This window comes from Nuphar pumila, chromosome 6, assembly GCF_984573655.1.
Source record: "Nuphar pumila chromosome 6, dmNupPumi1.hap1.1, whole genome shotgun sequence".
In the NCBI taxonomy this organism is placed as follows: domain Eukaryota; kingdom Viridiplantae; phylum Streptophyta; class Magnoliopsida; order Nymphaeales; family Nymphaeaceae; genus Nuphar; species Nuphar pumila.
Genome location: NC_143254.1, coordinates 53,269,303 through 53,294,626, shown reverse-complemented (window position 1 = coordinate 53,294,626; position 25,324 = coordinate 53,269,303). Strand labels below are relative to the sequence as shown.

The following is a 25,324-nucleotide window of genomic DNA, read 5'->3' as shown; positions in this document are numbered from 1 at the left end:
CACCAGTCATGTGGGTATATCGACCTCCAACAATCTACACAAAGACCTGATCGTGTTGGCTCAGCCTGTCATATGGTCTCATCGTGCTGAGGCTAGGTCCCTTACCCCCAAGGGCATATGGTAACTTTATAAAAGAACACCCATGTGTCGGAATTGAATACTTAAAAAGTATCACATATGTACAGTCAAAGTTAAAAAATAAAACCATTTATCATTTATCACTTACCTATATATATATATATATATTTTAATTTTAAGCCGACACAAACACACGCAAGAGACTATGAGTGAGAGACGTAGAAGAGAAGGTTACTTCCATTTTTCTAATTGAAGAGAAGGCAACGACGGCTAAAAGGTTTCTTACTTTCTAATTGAAGCAACAATGGAGAAGAAGGTCGACGCATCGGCGTTCGGGAGAAACCGACTGGCGGTCATCTCCTCCCACCTCTGCTCTTCTCAGCCCTTTCTGGAGCTCTCGCGCGTCTGCGTAGCGCGAGACGCCGGCTCTCCGGCGAGCCTTCCGGGGACGCTGACGGTCTTAGACAATCGGACGGGGAAGAAGATCGAAATCGATGTCTCCGAGGAAGGCACCATCAAGTCCACCGATCTGAAGAAGGTTTTCTCTATTCGTAACTTCTGTTAATTTTCTCCTCTTTCTCCACATCCCCTCTTCTTATTTCTGCAGTAATCGTTTGAAATTGTGATTTATTTATGAGAATTATGAGCCAAAACGACCAACATGATCTTGAAGCATATTTTTTCTCGTGTAATTTCGTTTTTCTGGTTCTTTCTTTCTTTCTTTCCCGCATGAGCTCACTAGTGGTCTGTGGCGCTGTTCAGTTAACGACCGGAGGCAAGCATGACAAGGGCATCAAAATGTATGATCCCGGCTACCTCAATACCGCGCCGGTGCGTTCGTCGATTTGTTACATCGACGGCGACGCCGGCATCCTCCGGTACAGAGGCTACCCCATCGAGGAATTGGCGGATAGCAGCACATACGCTGAGGTTGCCTATCTTCTAAGTGAGAACTTCTCCTCCCTGCCCTCGTAATTCCTTGGTTGAAAGCAATTATATCTCCCTATTTCTTTTGTTCGTGAATGTGCCTGTAAGTTGGTGCTGAAACTGCATTCTTTTCCTTTGCAGTGTATGGTAATTTGCCCTCGCAAAGCCAGTTGGCAGAGTGGGAGTTTGTGATCGCTCAGCACTCTGTCGTTCCTCAAGGCATCCTGGTTTGCTTCTATTTGTTTATACTTTTGCTTTTATTCTCTCTCTTTAGATGTCTAATGCAGTTTCCTGTATAGCTCGTAGAGAGCATCCACTCTAGCGGGGCATTGTGAAATTTTGTGTTTTTTTTTTTCGTTTTTCTTAATGTTTATAGATAAAATTTGGAGGATTTACACAATTCTTTGTCTGCCCCAGGATATTATACATGCAATGCCTCATGATGCCCATCCGATGGGCATGCTTGTCAGTGCAATGGGCGCCCTTTCCATCTTTCATCCTGATGCCAACCCTGCTCTTAGAGTATGTGATGACCATCATGCTTGATGGATGCTTGAATGCATGATTTTAGCTATAGTTTATTTCGAGACGCTGTTTATCTGGAATTAACTTGACTTACTCACAGTATGCCGTATTTCTGGAATTAACTTGTGTGTAATATTGATGTCCTCCTTCACAGGGTCAAGATCTTTACAAGTCCAAGCAAGTAAGAGACAAGCAGATAGCTCGTATACTTGGGAAGGTATGCCTTTCAGCATTTGACAAGATTTGTTCAGAATTCAGTATGTGAAGCTAACAAATGATTTGTTAGTTTATGCATTCAAGTAGAAAATGTTTAGATGACTGTGGTTTTATTTGACCATATTCACAATTATCTTCAATATTTTGAAAATATTCTAATATTTCTTCAGGATTTTTTTATATTGTGATATGCATAATGATAATTCTATTATACCTTATATGGCGATAAAAAAAATTTCTACTTGGAGAGAATTTTTATGTAATTGCTTATGTTCTCTAATGTTTGGAGTTCTTTACTTTTAACTTTGTTAAAAAACTTCATCAAAAATTTTTATTCTTCTTTTTTCAAAATTTCTTTACTAATTATTCCCAAGGTTTATCTTAAAAATTTGATATTCTAAAATTTACTCAAGAAATTGCACTAAAAATTTCCCAAATTTTAGAACTTTTTCTTTTCCAATTCAGGCTTCCACTTACATTTTATTTTATGTGAGTAGAAAACGATTTAAGTGGTTGGTTTTCCTCAATCATGATTGTAATTGTCTTCAATATATTGGAAATATCTTGATATTTTCTCAGAATTGTAAAAGAATAAAACTTATTATATTATGATATGTGCAATGATGCTTTTGTTATATATTTATATAGGCATAAGGAGTTCAAATTTGAGGAGAATATAGAATGTTTCTCTTAATTGCTTATGTCTTCCAACGTTTTGTGGTTCCCCTACATTTAGCTGTGTTATAAAACCTCCATCAATACCTTCTAGTACTTCATTTTCCATTATGTTAAAAACAAGAGGATTCTTAAATTTTCTCAAGAAATTGCCCTATCAAAAAACTGCCAATGCCTTCAACTCCTAGAAGTTTTTATTCAGGTTTCCACTTGGTTATTTAGTCATGTATTGTGTGTAAATGAGCATTGATAAAATGCATCTTTTGCTAATTATTCTATTTTTATTAGGCACCCACAATTGCTGCAGCAGCATATTTGAGGTCAACTGGAAGGCCTCCAGTTCTTCCTTTCAACAATCTTTCTTATGCAGAGAACTTCTTATATATGTTGGACTCACTGTAAGTTCTATTAAGAATGGATTTTATATTATTAAAAGATGACATGGTTTTGTTTTACTGTATTATTTATGATTTCTGTCCTTCTTTCAAGTTTTTCATGTCTTTCTTTCATCTTGGATGTGGCTGTTAGAAAGTGACTTGGAATACCTTGGGTTCAATAATGAACCCATACTTATGCACGTAAAGTGCAAATATACCCATTAAAGGGAAACAACACACGCACATAATGTGCCAATACATAAAACCCATAAAAAGGGAAAAATATGACTTAAAGTCATAAGTTACATATCATTGAAGAATAATGGAGAAGGGGTGAAAACCCCATTACAATTGAGCATAAGCTCCCTCAAGAATACAAAATACAAAGGGGAAATCCCCTATTTATAAGCATGAAAAGGGACCACCTTGGGGGCTCCCAAAGGGGACGTTGGAGAGCCCCCAACGATCACATTTGTGACCGTTGGGGGCTCCCAACGTCACTTTTGGGAGGCCCCCAATGTGGTACGAAATCCAAAAATATAAAAAACAAAAAATAAAAATAAAACAAAAATTACAATGCATATTCCAATTGGAATATGCGTAAAATGCTAATTTACAAGAATACCCTTGAGGGTATTTTAGGAAGATAAAATATATATATTTATATATATATAAATAGAGATATGTATACATATATATATATATATGTATACGTATCTTTATATATATATATAAATATATATATGTACATTTAAGGATCAACATATTTTAACACCCCCCCTCAATCTTTGCGGGGAAACGAAAAGATTGAACAAAGGGCAAGACTCTAAGAGGCTCCGGCAAGGATGCAATGGAACTTGAAAAGGCCTTCCTCCTATTGTCTTCAAATTTCCCGAACTATCCAGGGTACTTCTCTTTGTCCTATCTCCAAGATCCTGTGAAATAACAACAAAGAAACAAGTAAAACAAATCTTTGTACTTTTATTCAAATGGAACATTTCTAACTAGCACAGGTTAGAAGAGATGCACATTATGCGAAAATGACACCAAAGTTTCAAAAATCATATATCATGTTTAAAACAAAATGAGCAGAAGCAAATTATGCAGAAATAAATTGCAAGAATGCATAATGCATTCATAAGGTCCAACGTTGGACAAATATAACCCCATAATGAGGAATAACAAAAAGGGTCCACTAAGGGACACCACAATAAGCCTACGAAGAGGCATGATATACATAAACATTATTGAATGAGGGCCCAAAAAGGCCATAAAGAGCATATGCATATACTTATCATGAAATGAATTAATACTCAAAGAACTCATTAATGAACATGCTTCAAACATGTAATGAAGTGCCAAATAAGAGAAACAAAGTCTCCAAGCATACTTTAGGCAAAATAAACCCAAGAGTTCACAAGGTTTTAAAATCATTTATGAAAGACATACATAATACTCATTTTGCATATAAGGGTGGCAAAAACCATAAGCACTTAATATATAGATTAAATGCTAAGAAATCAACTTGATATGCATATCAAAAATATGATTTGCTTGAAAAACACAAGTCATGAATGAAATTTTGCAAATTTCAACAATAGTTTATCCATTACAAACATCTTCCTCATTAGTCCTCCAAAACCCATAAATCAAGTGTATAAGCTACTAGATCAAGAATATAAAGCCATTAAAGGCCAAAGACACACACAAATGTGTGTAAAAGAACCTCTTGTCTACATATAATAATACTTGAAATAAGTGCATATACGACAAGAACAAGAGAATACATGCCAACATGGACTAAAAAGTATCTCTTGTCTACGTAAAAAATACACTTAAAACCTAGTATGTTCAGCTACTAGAGCAAGAGTAATAAGTCAACCATGGGCTAAAACATAATACATCTCTTGTCTACATATGATAGCACTTGAAATGAGTGAAATGAGCCAACCATGGGCATACATCTTAAGCGACTAGAACAATGACACAAATGCCAACATAGGCTAAAAATCACACACCATGGTGTGAATCAACGTGCCTTGTCTACATATAAAAACACTCAAGACAAGTGTGTTCAGATACTAGACCAAGAGATCAAAAGCCAACAAAGGGCTAAAAACACACGAAGGTGTAATAAAATTCTTGTATACATATGATGACACTTAGATAATGGGCATAAAAGGAAAATACTTTTGAGGCAATAAACTTGTAATGAAAATAAACCTCGAATGAAACAATATTCCTTTTAAAACATGAATACTCATAACAATAACATTTTGGAATAAATGCATGTAAAAGTATCTTCAACAAGATGATAAAATAATATTCTTTAGAACAAATGTGTGAACATACACACACCAAGAACACTTGTGAAAAAACACAAGAACACATGTGCACAATAAGCACAACATTCGGAATCACAAATGTGCAAATGCACTCATAAGATTCATAAGTAAAAGGTTGGGCTATAATCCCAAAACACCTTGATTTTAAATATACCTTAAAGCATTTAAGGTTTCAAACACCATATGTCCATCACATTTACATAGAAGCATTCATAATATCAATGGCCACAAGAGAAAAAATGAGTGACACACTCATAATTAGAGATCAAATAACAACTCATTTTAGAGTCCCAAGGTGCCCATAACTCACCTCAACAACCATCTATAATATGGAAGGTGGACAATCTAAAATGATACAACACGAGGTGCCCATAACTCACCTCGACAAATATCTCTAATATGACAATAATAAGGCCAAATAAATGATGCATTAAATAACATGTGATGGACAAATATAAATGCCACAAAAGGGCAATAAACACATAAGGAATCATTTTCCAAAAAGTTTTTACAAAGAGGACCGATTAACAAATTGAATCAAAGGTCCAATATAATCCATCAAAAAACAATTTTGCATAAACACGAATTATGCCTAATCTTTAAAAGAAGTCTTGTATCAAAAAGACCACAACATAAAGAATTCATCAAGACAATCAAGCTTTTAATCAAAGAAATCATAAGAACCGTAATGGTTCACAAAGAAGGCTTTAACACAATACTCAAGGAAAAAGTACTTGAAAATTTATAGATTTGGGATTAAATCCCATACAACAAGTTTTAAATATTCTTTGATTGAGATGAGATATGCGGAAACGTACAAAGTGCTATAAGCACTTACAATGATTTAAAAAGGACTCAATATCTAAATTCATTATGTTTTTCACAATAAGAAATGTGCATAAAGGCTCCATAATGCAAAAATGTCTACGAAGAGACAATACACATGTAAGCACACAAGGCTTTATAAAAGATGTGCACAAAAGCATTCATACAATACTTGAACAAATACACACCAAGGTGTAAACAAACATGCACTAAGGCATGTATATCATAAAAAAGAGGGAACGCATATAAGCACAAATATTTTGAGAAGCAAATGTGCTCAAAATACAAAAATACACAAAAGTGAGCAAGTATGCACTTTATAAAAAGAGCAATGCTTGAAATTCTCAAGTTTTAATTATGTAATTACATGCTTGACAAGTGCAATTGAGGACAACTAAAACTATATTATGGCCAATGTAGGCATTTTTAAAGATATTATTAAGAGATTTCGAAACCTTATGAAAAATACAAACCAACAAGTTTATAAGGATGAAAAATGAAATCATTTATACCAAAAAATGATGCAATAGATGAACTATGCATTCTATGTGGGAAATTCCTTTTTTTTTTTTTTTAAAAACAATCTTTCCTAATGGTTTATCATAAATAATTTTTCAAAAAAAGAAACATTGAAAAACTTTTTAGGAGTTCTTATAAGTTATCATTAACAAGAACTACTTTAGGATTCAACAAAGATTTTAGATGTGAGAGATTCTCATATAATGATTATATCAAATTTTTCAAAAAATGCACTAAAATCCATAATCAAGAGAGGAACTCAAATCAAATTAGGGTTCATATGAGAATTAAGAAATTTTAAGTAAAGATCATTATTTTAGCAAGAGATCATATATAATTTTTAAAAGTTAACTTATAGGTCAATCATGAAATACTTATTTAAGAACTATAAATCTCACATAATTGAAGGTAATTTTTAAAAACATAAATTACTATTATATGCTATGAGTAGTTCGATAAATAGACATGAATTTTATATTTGGACAACAAACGATTTCACCAAATTTAGAAGGAGATATTTTCAAAATATATGAGCACACGAAATGTGAAAAGAAATAATTCAACTATCATGACCATCAAAACGAACAAACTATATGCAAGAAACATACTTTCAAATGCATAATACTTTTTGAGAAAAGGGATACATACCGAATAACTTCAAAAGCATAATACTTTAGGAAGAGCAATGAATACTTCACCATTTCTTGAGCGACACGCTTTCCGTTGCACCAAGAGACAACCCCATCGTGACCTTGCTCTGATACCATGTTAGAAAGTGACTTGGAATACCTTGGGTTCAATAATGAACCCATACTTATGCACGTAAAGTGCAAATATACCCATTAAAGGGAAACAACACACGCACATAATGTGCCAATACATAAAACCCATAAAAAGGGAAAAATATGACTTAAAGTCATAAGTTACATATCATTGAAGAATAATGGAGAAGGGGTGAAAACCCCATTACAATTGAGCATAAGCTCCCTCAAGAATACAAAATACAAAGGGGAAATCCCCTATTTATAAGCATGAAAAGGGACCACCTTGGGGGCTCCCAAAGGGGACGTTGGAGAGCCCCCAACGGTCACATTTGTGACCGTTGGGGGCTCCCAACGTCACTTTTGGGAGGCCCCCAATGTGGTACGAAATCCAAAAATATAAAAAACAAAAAATAAAAATAAAACAAAAATTACAATGCATATTCCAATTGGAATATGCGTAAAATGCTAATTTACAAGAATACCCTTGAGGGTATTTTAGGAAGATAAAATATATATATTTATATATATATATAAATAGAGATATGTATACATATACATATATATGTATACGTATCTTTATATATATATATATATAAATATATATATGTACATTTAAGGATCAACATATTTTAACAGTGGCTGCAAGTCTGTAGCCTCTATTTACCTTTTATTGATCATTGTCTGGAGTCTATTCAGTTAATAATACAGTTTACAAATTCTCACATATTCTTTTAGAACTTTCAAAGAATATGACTATTCAGTTAATGATGCTTGTGTTAATGTGGATTTAGAATATAAAAATGATTTTTGTTTTGTCTAAATCTATATTGAATTTGATTTACAATTGCTCAAATTTCCTTGGCTGCTGTAAAATTATTTTGAGCAAAAGAAAAAGGGGCTACTTTTTTTCAAAGACATTTACTGCATCTGAATGGACTAATAAAGATGGGATAGTGACACTACAATGTTTTCACCTGATCCCACTTAGAGAAAGATTGTATCGCTCATGTTCAACCTTCTTACCTTTTATTGGTCGGCTTCTCTTAGATCATCCATACTAAGTGGCTGGATATTTACAGCCAATGAGCCATTCAATGAGTCATCTTCTCTCCAGATTGTCATGAAGATGATATGGGGCATTTTGGTGACTCGCACATTGTTGTTTTCGTCTGCTCAACTCCATTCCATTGATGGAACAGAAGTTAGGCAAACCCTCTCAGAATGAAACTATGGGAAACAAAAAATAGCTATTTTAACAAACCACATTTTGGAGGACCCAAAAATCAGGCTTCTCTCTTTTGCCTATTCCCATCTCTCTCATCTTCCTTTCCTCCCTCTCTTCCCAAACCATTTTTTGAAGGAAGGATCCCAAAATTGGTGGGTCATGGCCTTCTTGGCATAGGCTGTTGCTCTTGCCATATTCCAGCTGCACATGGCTGTAATCCACCTTTTTCCTTATCCAGTTTCCAGCCATGGAGTTATTGAAAAATGGTGGTGGCATTGCTTAGATGACTACATGGATTCTTTGAAGCTTCTTGAGTCATTCTGGCTACAACCTAGATATCAATTGATTAATGGTGCATTGCTCATTCTTGATACCTCTTGTTGTAGTAATAATGCATACAGTTCAACTTCAAATAATAAAATAGGCTTAACTCTTATATTGTATCATGTGTAGTTTAAGATGAGTTATATTCTAAAGGGATGCCCATCACAATGTGGAAAATCATTTCTAGGTACTAGGATTGTAGCTTTGGCTCATTGAGATTGATGAACCAAATACCTTAGCCATCTAAGAAAGAAAATACAGCCTGCTTTTCTCTCTCTCCCCCTGAAGTAATTTCATGTTATGGACTCTTTGGACAGAAAATATAAGGATGACGTTATCTATGTTGCATGGGTGCTTGATTTTCACTTTTTTACTGCATTCCTTTGTAGTCGTATTGAAAAACTTCGTAAAAGTGGTTGTGTCCCTATGTACTGCAATATTCATAATGATAGTGACGGTTTTTATACTAATAATGATGATGGTGATAATCATGATGTTTGTGATGGTATGGTTTGTAATGAACAACAATGATGATTGTAATAGTTGTGAATGATGATAAAAAGAAGGTAAAAAGAAGATGATTATGATGATGATGGTGGTGGTAGTGGTTTAATCAAATGCGAGAAGAAAAAAAGAGATGGTTGTTGTTGTAGTAGAAGTGTCAAAATAGTCTGGAGAGTATATTTGATAAAAGAAGAAAGAGATGATGTGGTTATTATAGCAGTACTGGGGTCAAATGATGTGCAAAGTATATATATATATATATATATATATATATATATATATATATATATATATGTATTTTCCTACTATTCAAGATATTTTACTACCTAGCTAAAAATCATAGGTGCAAGTTGTATTGACCAATGTTGTAAAAAGCATATTGGTCTAATGAAATGAAGGTGCTCTCACAACTCACACAAACGCAACCCAATAGGGTTCATGCACAAGAGTCACAAGGGCAAAAAGAGTCACTCACACAGCCCAAATATAGGTTCAATCACAAAAGCCACTAAGGGCCAAGATAACACACTTAAAAATAATCAATTTATTGATTAGAGAATTCATAAAACATACATAGCTCACAAGGGGACTAGAAGTCCCTATTTATACATCACAAGGGGGAAATATGCCCCCAAAAGGGCCGTTAGGCACTTTTAAATGCTAGTATGATCTGTCTTGTGTCTATTTAAATGGGCTTTAAACCCATTATCATGTATGCTTTTTTGTGAGCATTATTATTAATAAAAATTATATTTTTATGTTGGTGCTCTCTCATATTCTATTTGCCTTGGTGCATTTGTATTGCCCTTGGTGGCATGCGTTATTGGCTTATTGCCCTCTTGTGTTGCTTCATTGGCATCCGAATACAGTGTGTATCGTACGATACATCTCTGCATTGTATTCACAACTAAGGTTATACAAGGGTGTATATCATAGTGTTTCATGTACCAATACTGCAATATAGTGTATTGTGTACAATACGATATTGATACAGGTGTTGACAATTTGACCACAAAGATCTATTCAACATGGGTTGATTTTTTAAGCCCTTGAAAAGTCTGCTTAAGTGTTGCAAACACATGATTTGAAACTCGTTTTCTACTAAGCAAACCATGTAGATCACATCTATAGTGTTTGACTTGGAAAAAGATAAAAAAATGCTTATTTTTACTCAATAGTGTGGTGCCTTCAACAATAGCCAATATTTACTCTCTCTTTGCACACACACACACACACACACATATATATATATAAAGAGAGAGAGAGAGAGAGAGAGAGAGAGAGAGAGAGAGAGAGAGAGAGAGAGAGAGAGAGAGAGAGAGAGAGAGAGAGAGAGAGAGAGACTTTTATTTTGGAAGCCCTCATTAAAATTGCAGCCAATGTTTAGAATACATAAAATATGAGAGATAAGTCTAACTTTTGCTGTTGACCCTATCAGCACAAACTTGTTACATGATTTGGTAATATTTTGATAAGTTTGAATTTAGCAATATTGAAAATGGCAGGGATGTTCACCTTGAAAGGCGTTGGTGAAAATACCATGATGTTTTCAAAATATGGAGGATATATATTCGTGGAAATAGACACTTGTGGGGATGCATAAGCCCTCACCTACTTGTGCACTGTTACTTATAGAATATGATATTGTTTGCATTCATTTGTTAGGACATCTAACTGTCTATGATTCTATTGTAATGTCTTTGTGAATCCAGTGGCAATAGATCCTACAGACCGAACCCTCGACTTGTGCGAGTGCTTGACATTCTTTTCATACTCCATGCTGAACATGAAATGAACTGCTCCACAGCTGCTGCAAGACATCTTGCGTCCAGGTATACATGCTTGTGCTTGTTCTTCTGTGAGCCCTTCTGTTTATATCTGTATGTAGCTGCCTTGGTAACTGTTATATTATGTTCATAGTGGTGTGGATGTGTACACCGCTCTTGCAGGGGCTGTTGGAGCACTTTATGGTCCACTTCATGGTGGAGCTAATGAGGTATACAAAAACCTTAGGTGCACACTTCTTACTTTACATAATCTATGAATCTAAATCTCTTGATTTGCAGGCTGTTCTTAAAATGTTAAATGAGATAGGAACAGTTGACAATATCCCTGAGTTCATTGAAGGTGTAAAGAACAGGTAATCCATTATTGTGCTTTCCTCAATCTTTAATTCACAATGTCTTCTCAATCAATGGACTTATTTTCATATTTATGAATTTGGATTCTATTTCAATCTGAATTCTTTTCTTCACCTTGATACTTTCAGGAAGAGGAAGATGTCTGGTTTTGGCCATCGTGTATATAAGAATTACGATCCTCGAGCCAAAGTGATACGCAAATTAGCTGAGGAAGTCTTCTCAATTGTTGGACAGGATCCTCTTATAGAGGTGTGTGTCTTCTCTCCTAATCCTATATAGTGAATTGATGGGGGGAAAAGACAGTATCCATCACTACTAAAAATTATATTCTTGTTGATTATTTTATGAGGGAACATATGCTTTGTACTAAGGACCTGGATATGTAGAAATGTTATCTGGCATTGATTTTGGAGTGTGTTACAAGGTACTTACATGAAAAGAATTGGGTCAGTTTACATGAAAACTGTTGTATGAATGTGTTGAAGATGCAGGCTAAGGTAGAAAGGTGGACACTCATGTAATGAAGTACAAGTGCCAAAAAACAATGTCACAAAGTGACTACAAGACGGCACAATCACATAAGCACAATGTCTCTAATGGACAAGATACAATATGCCACAAAGGGCAAACACCAAACACGCACAAGGGAGAGGAGGAAACTTAAAGATAATAAGGAATCTATTATTGAAATGCTTGAAAAAGCATTAATTGAAGATATTTATACACAAAATGGGACCCAAGGGGGCTCCCATAGAGTCGTTGGGAGCCCCCCCTATCCCAACATCTCTAATGAGGGCCCTTCTACATTGTTTAATGGAATAATAAAAATAAAAAGAAACTAAAAAATAACCCTAACAGACATGCACATTTTACATGAAAAAGAAAAGACTAAATTGCTCTTAGTGGGCATTACAAAGGACAAAAGGAAATAATATATATATGATAAACATATATTTTAACACCCCTCCTCAAACTGACAGTGAGATCACTGAAAGTTTGTTTAGAAGAAAGGAAAACCTAGGGATGGTAAATCTTTGGTAAAGAAATCCGCAAGCTGGTACTCTGAAGTGACGCATGAAAGTTCAATAGTACCCCTTAAAAACTCATCTCAAACATAATGACAGTTCATCTCAATGTACTTTGTCCATTAATAAAATATATGATTGCTAGCAATGCAGATGATACTTTTATTAGCGCAGCATTGCTTCAAAGGAATAAAGATGATAACTCCTATATCTTTGAGCAGACTTCTTAACCAAACAAGTTCAGTTGTAGTGGTGGTCATTGCCCTATACTTAGCTTATGTGGAAGATAGAGAAATCTTCTGTTGTTTCTTACATCTCCAAGAAATTAACGATTCTCTAAGAAAAATACAATAATCTGTAATAGAAATACGATTATTGGAGTTTCCACCCCAATCAGAGTTAGTATAAGCAATTAAATTTGAAGGTGAAGAAGATAAAAATAACCCTTTTGCTATAGTTTCCTTCAGATATCTGATAATTCGCATGACAACTGCTATGTGAATAGTAGGGGCATTATGGAATTGACTTGCACTGTGTACAACATGAGCAATGTCTAGCCTGGTAATAGACAAATATATTAGAGATTCGATTAATTGATGATAAGGAATGGGATCTTCTAAAGAAGGTTCATCATTGACTCTCATCTTAGCATTGATTACTCCAGAGTCTACTTTCTTTTTGTCTGTCAAGCCAAACTTAGCAATAATATTTTATGCAAGCTTCATTTGAGACAAAACATATCCTCAAGGGAATATGCAACTTCAATCCCTAAAAAAATATCAAAATTATTTTTAAGAACATTTTTAATAAACTCAATGCCCTTTTTATCATTCTCAGTGATAATCATATCATCAACATATAACAATAAAATAATTATGTGAACACCTGCATTCTTAACAAAAAAAACAGTATCTGTATAACAAAAAGCAAAACCACTATCAAGAACAACTTTACTAAAGCGATCATGCAAAACTTTTGGAGCTTGTTTAAAATCATAAAGAGCTTTATTAAGTTTTAGAATTTTTTCTTTCACAATCTCAAGATGCGGTAGAAGATCCATTTAGACTTCTTCATAAAGGTCTCCATTTAAAAAAGTATTTTTGACGTCTAATTGATAGATAAGTCATTGTTTAATAGATGCTAAGGCTATTAAAGTTCTTACACTAGTCATCTTAGCAATCAGTGCAAAGGTTTTCTCATAATCAATTTCATATTCTTGTGCATACCCTTTAACAACTAACCTAACTTTGTATCTTTTTAATGACCCATCACTCTTAGTTTTGACTTTATAAACTCATCTACATTCAATAGCCATTTTTCTTAAAAGGAGTCTTATAATTGTCAAGTGTTAGCTTTCTTGAGTACTTCTGATTCAAGTTTCATAGCATTAATCTAATGTGCATGTTGCTTGGCTTCTTTAAAGTTGAAAGGCTCATAATAGGAATGGATCATCATTAGACAAGTTCTATAATTTAGAGAAAAGGAATCATATGACACAATTTTTTAACGAGGTCTACAACTCCTAGAAGATCCTAGGTAGGGATTCTTCTACTTAGTCTTCTAAGGAAATGTTTTGTGAGTACATGTCAAAAGCATTTTGATGTTCATTTCCCTCTCGCCGTGTATACACATAAATATCATTGGGATTCTCATTGGGAGAATCATCATTTTAATGAAACAAATCATCATTTTGATGAGAATTGTCATCACAAACATTATCATAAATAGTATCATTGAAATCTTTAGTCATTTCTAAGTAATAAATCAAAGAGAAAAGAATAATCAACATCTTCCTTGGGTTTTTGAGATTCAAATCCATTTTGTTCTTCAAGAAAAGTCATATTTCTTGAAATGTAAAGTTTGTTATTTTTAATATCATAATACCTATATCCCTTTTGATTTTCACCGTACCCAATAAAAGCACATTCAAGAGCTTTTGGTGAAAGTTTATCTTGTCTTTGAAAAAGAATAAAGCATTTACAACAAAAAATTCTTAATCTTTTGAAATCCAGAGATATGTAGAACAAATTTTTAAAAGGATAAACATTTTTTAAGGATGAGGATGGCATCTTATTTATAAGATAAATTATGAAAAGAGCGGCTTCAACCCAAAAGTTCTTTGAAACTTTTTTTTGAAATAAGAAGAGTTTTTGTTGTTTCAATAATATGCCTATGTTTTCTTTCGGCAAGGCCATTTTGTTTGGGAGTTTTAGGACAAGATCTTTGATGAATAATGTTGTTTTGTTTAAGGTAATTTTGAAATTCATTTGACATATATTCTCCTCCGAAATTGGATCTAAAAATTGTTATATTGTTTTGAAATTGATTTTGAATAAGGATATGAAATTATTTAAACATAAAAAAAACATCATATTTGTTTTTAATAAAGTAAACCCGTGTATCTAGTGAAATCATCAATAAAGACAATATAATATGGATGTCCTCCTTTAGACATAATGGGTGTTGGTTCCCATACATCCGAATGCACTAATTTAAATGTTCTCTTAGAAATAAAGTTGTTATATGGATAAGGAAGAGAATGCATTTTTTAAATAATACAATCATTGCATGAAATTCTTTTTCATTATAAATTTTTTTCAAAAAAAAAAATAAACAACTTAGAGACAATAGAATGACCACCCCTTTTGTGTCAAGTGACATCTTTAGATTGAACATGATAACAAAATGATTTGGATGGTAATGACAAAAAATCCATATAATATAGGTCTCCTCTGTAATGAAATGGTGGTCTTCTACAAAAGTACTTGAATCCACCAAAAGAATGTCTATAAAGACACTTCAAGCAAAACCCATAAAAGGGTATAAAAGAAAGAACATAAAAAATGAAATAATAAATCGTTATTGATAACAAAATGCTTAAGAAGCACTGATGAAATACATTGAGGGGGTTCACCCCTATTTATACAAAGAAGAGGAAGAGGGGAGAGCTCATTTTGAGCTCTCCCAAAAAGAGTCGTTGGACTCTAGCCCTACGACTCTTATTATAGCCGTTGGACTAGGAACTTGACTGGATAAAAATCTAGTTCCTATTGAACTAGATACTAAAGAAGATAAAAAATAATAAAAGAAAAAAATATATATATAATAATAATATTATATATATATATTACAATTTATATACAGTTTACATTTTAACACTCTCTCTCAAACTTACGGTACAATGAGCAAAAGTTTGTCTAAAAGGAAGTAAAATCTGGGAGCAGCGAGAGGCTTGGTGAGGAAGTCTGCTAATTGGTACTATGATGTAACATATGGCAGATCATTGGTTCCTTGTAAGTATTCATCTCTGACATAGTGACAGTCCATCTCGATGCGTTTGGTGCGCTCGTAAAATGTCTGGTTGCTTGTAATGTAGATCACACTTTTGTTGTCACACCACATTTTTGAAGCTTGCGTCGCTTTAGCTCTCATATCCGCTAGCAAGCGTCTGAGCCAAACAACTTTGATAGTGGTGGTTGTCGTGGCTCTGTATTCAGCTTTGGTAGAGGAAAGAGAGATCTTTTGTTGCTTCTTGCACCTCCATGAAATCAAAGATTCACCTAAGAACACACAACAACCAGTGGTTGAGTGTCTATTATTGGGATCACCTCTCCAGTCAGCATTAGTATATGCAAGTAAATTTAAAAATGATGAAACAGACAAGAAGAGTCCTCGTGAAAGAGAAGACTTTAAGTATCTAATAATACGCAAAACTGCTCTCATATGCACAGAGGTGGGAGCATGTTGAAACTGACTAGCTGTGTGAACAACATGTGCTATATCTGGCCTAGTAATGGAAAGATAAAAAAGGTTTCTGATAAGTTGTCTGTAAGGAATATGATCATCAAGAAGTTCTCCATCATCAATTCTCATTTTAACGTTAACAACTTCTGGAGTGTCCACTTATCATCTATAATTTCAGACCTGGAAACAATATCAAAAGCAAATTTAGATTGAGACATTAAATACCCACGGGGGAATAAACAATTTCAATTTCTAAAAAATATCTTAATAAACCTAAATCAGTCATTTCAAAATGAGTTTTAAAAAGTTTTTTGATGTTTTCAAGTCCCTGTTTATCGCCTTCGGTGATGATCATGTCATCCACATAGAGGAGAAATATTATAATCTTTAGATCAGAATTCTTAATAAACAAGGCAGTGTCAGTTAAACAGGATTGAAAATCAATATCAAGCATAACATGACTAAACCTATCATACCAAGCTTTTGGTACTTGTTTTAGTCCATAAAGTATTTTTTCTAAACGAAGAGCTTTACCCTTAGGGATACTAATACCAGGATGGTCTTTCATGTACACTTCTTCTACTAGGTTTTCATTTAGAAATGCATTTTTGACATCCATTTGAAATATGAGTTATTTTCTAATAGAAGCAAAGGCAATTAAGGTTCTGACAGTGGTCATACGAGCGACTGAGGCAAAGGTTTATTTATTATCGATGCCATATTCTTGGGCATAACGTTTGGCTACTAGTCGGGGTTTATATCTTTCAAGAGTTCCATCACTCTTGGTTTTAACTTTGTAAACCCATCGACAACCTATAGGTTTCTTACCTAGAGGAAGATCTTGAATAGTCCAAGTATAAGCTTTTTCAAGTGCATTCAACTCAGTTTTCATGGCTTCTACCCATTCTACATAATTTTTGGCTTGAGAGTGCGATGATGGTTCTTCCTATGGGTGTATTAATGCAATAACTGCCCTATATGTGGGTTAAAAGGATTCGTATGACACAAATTTTTCAGGAGGCCTCGTAACTCGAGATGACCTTTTGCTCGATACTTTAGAATATCTTTCTAGTGTACATGGAAGATTTGATTATGTTCGTCTAGAATATTGTAAACCAACATTTCTATGGATTGTCATCATTGTGTTTGAGATCAATCATACTTTGATCATTGCCAAAGTCACATTCAAAATCACATTCAATAGGTTTTGAGGTCAAATCTATTCGGAAAGAATATTCAGTGACTTCTTTAGGTTTTTTAGAATTAAAGAAACTTTTTTTTTCAAGGAAAGATGCATTTGTTGATACATATAGTTGTTCATTTTGAAAATCAAAACACCTATAACTTTTTTTATTATTGGCATATCCTAAAAAGGCACAGAGAATCGCACGGGAAGAGAGTTTGTCATTTTATTAGTAAAAACAAAGCACTTGCATCCAAACACTCTCAATCTAGAGTAATCCAGAGAAAAATTCACAAGTTTTTCAATTGGAGTTATATTTTTAAAAAATGAAGATGGCATTCAATTAATAAGATAAGTAGCAGTTAGGACAGCTTCTGCCCAAAATTCCTTTGGAACATGATTTACTATTAATAAAGTCCTAGTTGTTTCCATAATGTGACGATGTTTACGTTCGGCCAGTCCATTTTATTGCGTTGTGTATGGACAAGACCTTTGATGCGTAATGCCATGTAAACTGAGATAGCTTTTGAATTCTTTGGACATAAATTCTCTCCTTGAATCTGTGCGAAAAATGGATATATCATTTTGAAATTTGTTTTTAATCATGTTATGAAATGTTTGAAAGTATGAAAAGACTTTCGATTTATATTTAATGAAGTAAATCCAAGTATGCCTAAAAAAATCATCAACAAAAATGACATAATATGCAAATCCACCTTTCGAAACAATTGGTGCAGGACCCCAAACATCCGAATGTACTAATTCAAGTGGTCTGTAAGAAACAAAGGTTTTATCATGAAATGGTAATATTTTTATTTTGCAAAGAATACAATATTTACAAGTAATTTTTTCAGAATTACAAAATTTTTCAAGACTAGAAAAATGTTGGATTTTGGCCATATGAGGATGACCAAGTCTTTTGTGCCACAAATTCAACTCTATTTTCTAAATATTATAATATAAAGCATTCTTAGACAATTCCAAAAAATTCATGTAATAGAGTCCTCCTTCTCTATGGCTTTCTCCAATCAACTTTCCTTACTGGCAATCTTGTACCCAACAACCATGAGAAGAAAATGAGACATTACATCCATAATCAGTTATTTGAGAAACAGATAAAAGATTTAAATTTAGAGATATATCTAACTTATGGAATAAAAAATTTCTTAGTTTTATGGACCTTTTCAAAATTTTCTACTCATTCTATTTCAAGAGAGGTTCCATCAGCTGTAAAAACTTTTGACACTCTTGACTTATTTTTGAAACATTCGGATAAACTATTGTCATTTGGGGTCATATGAAAAGAAGTATCAGAGTCAAGAAGCCAAGGAAAGTTACCTAGATCGGAAAATGATGAAACAATTGCTCCAATTGAGGCTTCATATGAGGAAAAGCTCCTTTGATAAGGGGTTGAAGAATTTCCATTAATTGTGCCATAAAAACCGGTGCATCTTGATCTTTGGGTTTCGATCCAACAGTCGCGACTCTCTTTCCTCTTAGCTCTTTAAGGTTAGGACACTGAGGCCTATAGTGCCCTGGTTCATGACAATGGTGGCAACTGACTTTTCTCTTGTCAAAGTCACCATTTTGTCTATTGAAATGAGGTGGCCTATAAAAGCATACATGGTTACCCGGTCTAGACACAACTAGACCAGAATCATCTTCTAGTTTTAGAGTATTCTTTTTAATTCTGTTTTCCTCTATAGTTAGTTCCTCTATAGTATCAACGATAGAAGAAAGTTTTCCTCGATGAAGAAGAGCCGATTTAGTTGACTCAAATTTCAGTCTTAAACCGTTTATAAATTGATAAAAATACTCCATATCAAGTTGTTTTTTACGAAGCTCAATGTCTTCTGGACAATGCCATTTTGGCTCTAAAAGAGCCAATTTCTTCTAAAGTTCAGATAACTCATTGTAATATTCTCGAATGGTTTTATCTTTTTGAGTCATTATCCGAACTTTGTCTTGTAAATTGCACACATGTGCAATATCTTTAAGGGAATACATATTTTTAAGATATTCTCAAGCCTTATCGTCATGTTCAAACTTAGCAAGACTAGAGCATTTTTTAATGTCTACGCTATTAATTAGCCATGACATAATTTTTGCATGCCCTATCCTCCGTTCTTTTTATTTCTTTTCATAAGTGGCTAACGTGTTGCTCTTCTCTTCTTCCGTTAGAGGAACTTCTTTATCACCCTCTATTTTGGAGAGAGATAGTTTAAGTTTCGAATCGGAACCATCCACTATACCCCATAACCCTTTTCCCCAAATGTGGTGCTTCATAATCGAAGCCCACATTACATAATCAGTATCATTTAGCTTCATGAGTATGATGGTGATCTTATATCATTGTCATCAGTCTTTTACAAGGGTGAAAAATGAATAGATGAGAAAAGAGAAAGAGAAAGAGAAAAGAAAAGAAAAGAGTATAAGAGAGGATGAAATACAAATTTTTGTAGCAAAAGTTTCTTCAATAGCCTCCTTTCTTCAAACGAATCTTCTTGAGCCAAGAACAACGTGATGAAACACCTTTTGCAAGTGAGACACGAAAAATTAGGCGGAAGCTCTTCAAGATCTAAGATCTCCACGACTCTGATACCATGTAATGAAATGGTGATCTTCCACAAAAGCACTTGAATCCACCAAAAGAATGTCTATAAAGACACTTTAAGCAAAACCCATAAAAAGATATAAAAGGAAGAACACAAAAAATGAAATAATAAATCTTTATTGATAACAAAATGCTTAAGAAGCATTGATGAAATACATTGAGGGAGTTCACCCCTATTTATACAAAGAAGAGGAAGAGAGGAGAGCTCATTTTGAGCTCTCCCAAAAAGAGTCGTTGGACTCTAGTCCAACGACTCTTATTATAACCGTTGGACTAGAGTCCAACGACTCTTATTATAACCGTTGGACTAGAGTCCAACGACTACAATTCAGTCAAGTTCCATAAAAATCTAGTTCCTGTTGAACTAGATACTAAAGAAGATAAAAAATACTAAAAGAAAAAAATATATATATTAATAATATATTATAATATTATATATATTATAATTTATATACAGTCTTCTATGGCCTTGCCTAATCTGCTCTCCGAACCGAAAATCCTGCACATAGCAATTGGTAGGTGAAAAAGAGAAAATCGGTTATTTGAGAAATGGAAAAAAGGTTCAAGTTTTGGAATAATTCTAATTTTTAGGACATAATTTTTTTTGTCTTTGCTTAAAAAAATTTCAAGGTTTTACATTTGTTTAACATCTAATGATGTTCCATCGGCCGTGGAAACGAACAATTTAAAAGAATTAAGACTTAGTTTGGATAAAATAGATGCATTTGGAGTCATATGAAATGAGACACCCGAATTAAGGATTCAAGAAGACATACTGGGAGTTTATGATACTGCGGCACTTAAGGTGAAATGTGTGGAAGAGTTGTTTCTCATGAATTGTTGGAAAGTTTCCGTAAGTTGAGCAATGAAGTCCTTTATGTCTCCATCTCTTATTGATTCTTTACTTGAATTGCTTGAACTATCTTCAACGAAAGCCACTTTCTTTTTAAGCTTAGGACAATCGAGTCCAAGATGTCCTGGTTCATTACAATGATGTCAACCAATTTTTCTTCCTTCATTTTTATAGTTATTTTTTCAAAAGTGATGATTGTATGTTCTCATATTATTTCTTTGTTTAGATACTGCATGGACCTCATCGAAGTCTTTTTTAAGAGGCAAGCGGGTTTTTTCTTGGCATAAATTAGCAAGAACTTTACTGAGAAGAGTAGAAGCCCTATGAAGAAAGGATCCTCTTAGTTGTTCAAATTTGGGACGAAGCCTATGAATAAATTGAAAAAATCTTTCTCTATCTATTTGTTTTTGCCTCATGACAATAACACTTCCTTTCCATTGTGATTCAAGGAGAGCAAACTCATCCCATAGAGAAGATAGAGTACTATAATAGTTTTTAATACTCATATTTTTTTGCTTGGTTCCTCTTACTTTTTCTTGTAAAAAGAAATGCCGAGCAAGATCCTTTTGAGTATACATATCTTTCATTAAGAACCATGCTTCATTTACTTTCTTAAATTTGGCTAAGCACAAATCTTGAGCTCCGTGTTATTCATGAATCATACCAATATTTTGGCATGCTCACTTTCCCAATCTTCAACTTTGGAGTGATATTTTTCAATAGCTTTGGCTTTTTTTTTCATTACTCAAAGTTTTTTCTTCATTCCCTTCATTCTTAGTGAGCTTTAATTGTGGTTCCAGAATGATGTTATATATATATATATATATATATATATATATATATATATATATATATATATATATATATATATATCTCCAAAGTTTCTTGCCTTTGAGGTTGTTTTCCATAGCGGTCACCCACATTCTATAATTGGTCATATTCAATTTGAACGAGAGGTCAATCTTTGCATCTTTGTCGGCCATTGCGGAAGAGTTGAAGAAGAACAAGATTGTGAAGCTTAATTACACTCAAATACAAAAGAAAAAAGTCCAAGAGTGTTCAAACACTTAAGGAGCTTTGATACCAATGTAATGAAGTACAAGCACCAAAAAACAATGTGACAAAGTGACTACAAGAAGACACAATCATGCTCAATGTCTCTAATAGACAAGATATAATATGCCACAAAGGGCAAAAACCAAACACACACAAGGGAAAGGAGATAACTTAAAAATAATAAAGAATCTATTATTGAAATGCTTGAAAAAGCATTAATTGAAGATAGAGCAAGGCACCCATATTTATACACAAAATTGGACCCAAGGAGGCTCCCATAGAGTTGTTGGGAGCCCCCCAACGGTCACATTTTGGGGGTATCCCAATGGCTCTAATGAGGGCCCCTATAAATCGTTTAATGAAATAATAAAAATAAAAATAAATAAAAAATAACCCTAATGGATATGCACATTTTACATGAAATGAAAAAGACTAAATTGCCCCTAGTGGGCATTATAAAGGACAAATGGAAATTATATATATATATATATACATGTATTTTAACAACTCATAATGCCAAGAATGGATTTGATGACACCTGCCCCATAGAACGTGATTGGCATTTTGCACTTTAAAGCTTATGTTTCAGATCCAGAATGATCTATTCTTCAATATCCCGTGCTGTCCTAGCTCTCTCCATCATCATTATCATCATCATCTTCATCAAGATATGCCTCTAGGAATTTCTCCTTCCATTGGCATCTAAATCAGCAGTTCCAAGACCTGCTACTTGTGCATTGCCCAAGTTCCATTGAATACCGAGTATCATTCTTTTGTGATGTGTTAAACCTTCTCCTGAGTGTGAACTGGTCGTCAAGGGGCAGGGTCCTCCCTGTTCATGGTGCGAACTAGATGGAAACATTCTCATGATATTCATGGATCCCATAATTAGAAGCATTTCCTGCTGACTAATCCAAGATTGGGGCCCTTTAAAGGACAGGTGAAACATAACTTGGCAATGCATATGCAGATGTATTAGTAGATGATATGCTTGTCTGCATTCTGTTATGGATAAGTTTCTCATACTATTTTCTGTTCCCTTTCACTGTAGAACTAGAAACTGGATACAGCCATTGTTTGTTGGGTTTTGAAAAGTTACATTATTTGGTCACTTATTATTGAGTACCTGTTCAATTTTCTTTTGTTTTTGTCAGGTAGCTGTTGCGTTGGAGAAAGCTGCACTTTCTGACGAGTACTTTGTCAAAAGGCGTCTCTATCCAAATGTTGATTTCTTCTCAGGCTTAATCTATAGGTATTTCGGAATTTGAGTTTTGGGGTACCATACCACTTTTTCAGCTTTTTAATGTTATTTTACTTTTGTCAGAGCAATGGGATTCCCAACAGAATTCTTCCCAGTCCTTTTTGCAATCCCACGCATGGCTGGGTACCTTGCACACTGGAGAGAATCACTTGATGATCCTGATACAAAAATCATAAGACCACAGCAGGTAATCTTCCTCTCCAATTCTTTTGGTCCTTCCACCCACTCGATTACAGAGAAACTGTTTCTAGCTAGCAAAAATAACTGAATGAGCTGGCTATGATGTCTAGTGATGTGTAGTGGTGGGGAACATGAAGTTTGCATTTTCAGAAATAAATCAGGAAAGCCTCTTACTGTCTCAGGTTTGAATCTCAGAGGGGTTATGGAAATGGCATCTTCTGGTGTGTGTCAATAGTGTAGAGTTTTTCTTTAGAGCCGCTGGAGGGTTGCCCAGTTGGTTAGGGAAAGCATCAGATGTCACGAGTTTGATTCCCCTTTGGGATAGAACCTGCGACAGGTATGGAGTAGCGCTAGGGGGCCGGTCCACTCTCCTGAGGTTTACTAGTAAAGGGCAGGGCTAATTAAGGGCTCAATCCTGGTGTGTTCCTCTTCATAAGAAAAATCTGTCATCTAATTTTCAGAAAATTTCAATCTGAAAAAGTGTGTGAAGCTCTATTTAGGTTGTGGGAAATGTCTGTTATTCTGTGTTCATTAGACATTGCTGTTTCAATTTCTTGTCCATGCAGATGAAATATGGATGTTGAGTTTCAGTTAGGAATGGTCTTCTTGTTTTCCTTAGAATTGGAAACATAGTTGCCACCCACAAGGGCTCTGCTCATCTGGTAAGGGTGACTTGTGAATTTCACGAGTTTGAAACCCACAGGGGGCACCCTTTGCTGCAAGGTTGAAGTTGGGTGTACTCCATTGTGGGGAGGGTACCGACCCGGGTGTTTCCTTGACCTAGCCAAAAAAAACAAGTTGCTCTCATTGTGTTTCAACTACTGACAAACAATCATCTTTGATATCGAAAGGTATACACAGGAGTCTGGCTTCGGCCTTATGCACCTGTCAGAGAAAGAACTGTGTCAGAGGAAGCTGACAAGCTGAGCCAACTATTGGTTTCAAATGCCACAAGGAGACGGCTTGCAGGATCCAGGGCCTCTCTGTGACCTTTCCAGTCATTCCAAGTGTATCCAAACAATATGTACATGTAATAAGCTGCAGCTTTAACTGAAGCTTGGTGAAAAAGCTGTGAATAAGCTTAGCAGGAACGTGTATGAAGAGACATTGACTAGAGAAAATTCCGAGTGTTGCTTCCTGTTGGAGGCAGAATCAATGCCTGGAATTCATTCTCAACCTGGCATCGTGATTAGAACTTGCCTGATAAATAACAAAATCTATGGCTCTATATTTACTCTTTTACATGAATATCATTGGTCCAATATGATGGTAAAAAATCGTAGTAGTCTGAGTTCTTGCCAGCTTGTTAATGTGTTAGTTCAATGCTAATTTTTTTTTTATTTCTCACCTGAAGAAACCACGTCTGGGCTTGAAGACCTGGTCGTGCTGGCTCAGCCTGCCATACCTGCGATTGTCAGCCAGAGGGGTGTAAAACTCTGAGGCTAGGACCCTCACCCTCATCACCTATACTGGACGTTGCTAATCGAATCTCGACCGCCTGTCTAATGGCCTAGGCTCCACCCCACTACGCCGAACCCCCTTGCGGTAATGTCAACTCAGATTATTATCTAATTTGATTATGAGAATGCGGGTATTTCTTATGGTCGTATAAATGGCTTTAATGTAGAGCTAAATGCTAGCACTTCCTTTTCTCACTCATCCGTGAGAACAGATGGTAGCGGGGTGTTTGTTTGATGCCATTTTCATACGAAATAGCTTCATTTGGTATGAAAACAAGCGGTTGCTCGTAATGGTGAAACGAACACTCGGTGGGGGATTTTTGTGGGGCCTGCAGTCAACCGGATGTGAGGTCCCCCTTGACGGCTGGTTTTGGGTGAAAATGGCACCCCACCTCTCTCTCTCTCTCTCTCTCTCTCTCTCTCTCTCTCCTGCGGAGGGCCCCTGGTTTCCCCATTTTTTGTAATGTGTTGGGTTTGCAAGGAACCCTCATTTTTACATTTTT

At 34.7% G+C, this 25,324-nt stretch overlaps 1 protein-coding gene across 2 annotated transcripts; it reads left to right on the top strand.

Moving 5' to 3' along the window:
- Positions 1–259: 259 nt before the first annotated feature.
- LOC149834862 (citrate synthase, glyoxysomal-like) lies at positions 260–24,517 on the top strand. Of its 2 annotated transcripts, none has more exons than XM_090011589.1 (13): positions 260–616; positions 841–1,024; positions 1,147–1,232; positions 1,423–1,527; positions 1,685–1,747; positions 2,710–2,819; positions 11,017–11,136; positions 11,225–11,300; positions 11,371–11,444; positions 11,574–11,694; positions 23,075–23,172; positions 23,245–23,368; positions 24,213–24,517. In XM_090011589.1, the coding sequence occupies exons 1-13, from the start codon at positions 383–385 to the stop codon at positions 24,348–24,350; spliced, it is 1,533 nt and encodes a 510-aa protein (XP_089867715.1). In that variant the 5' UTR covers positions 260–382; the 3' UTR covers positions 24,351–24,517. The 2 variants fall into 2 exon arrangements, with proteins under 2 accessions (XP_089867715.1, XP_089867716.1); XM_090011590.1 differs by lacking the exon at positions 24,213–24,517 and adding an exon at positions 23,928–24,096 and having other exon boundaries at positions 288–616.
- The last annotated feature ends 807 nt before the right edge of the window (positions 24,518–25,324 follow it).

Bases quoted from the DNA above. Each gene is read 5' to 3' on its own strand.
- LOC149834862 (XM_090011589.1), top strand. From the start codon at position 383: ATGGAGAAGAAGGTCGACGCATCGGCGTTCGGGAGAAACCGACTGGCG. The intron at 11,137-11,224 runs GTATACATGCTT...TTATGTTCATAG, and splicing joins GCAAGACATCTTGCGTCCAG to TGGTGTGGATGTGTACACCG. The intron at 11,445-11,573 runs GTAATCCATTAT...TGATACTTTCAG, and splicing joins ATTGAAGGTGTAAAGAACAG to GAAGAGGAAGATGTCTGGTT.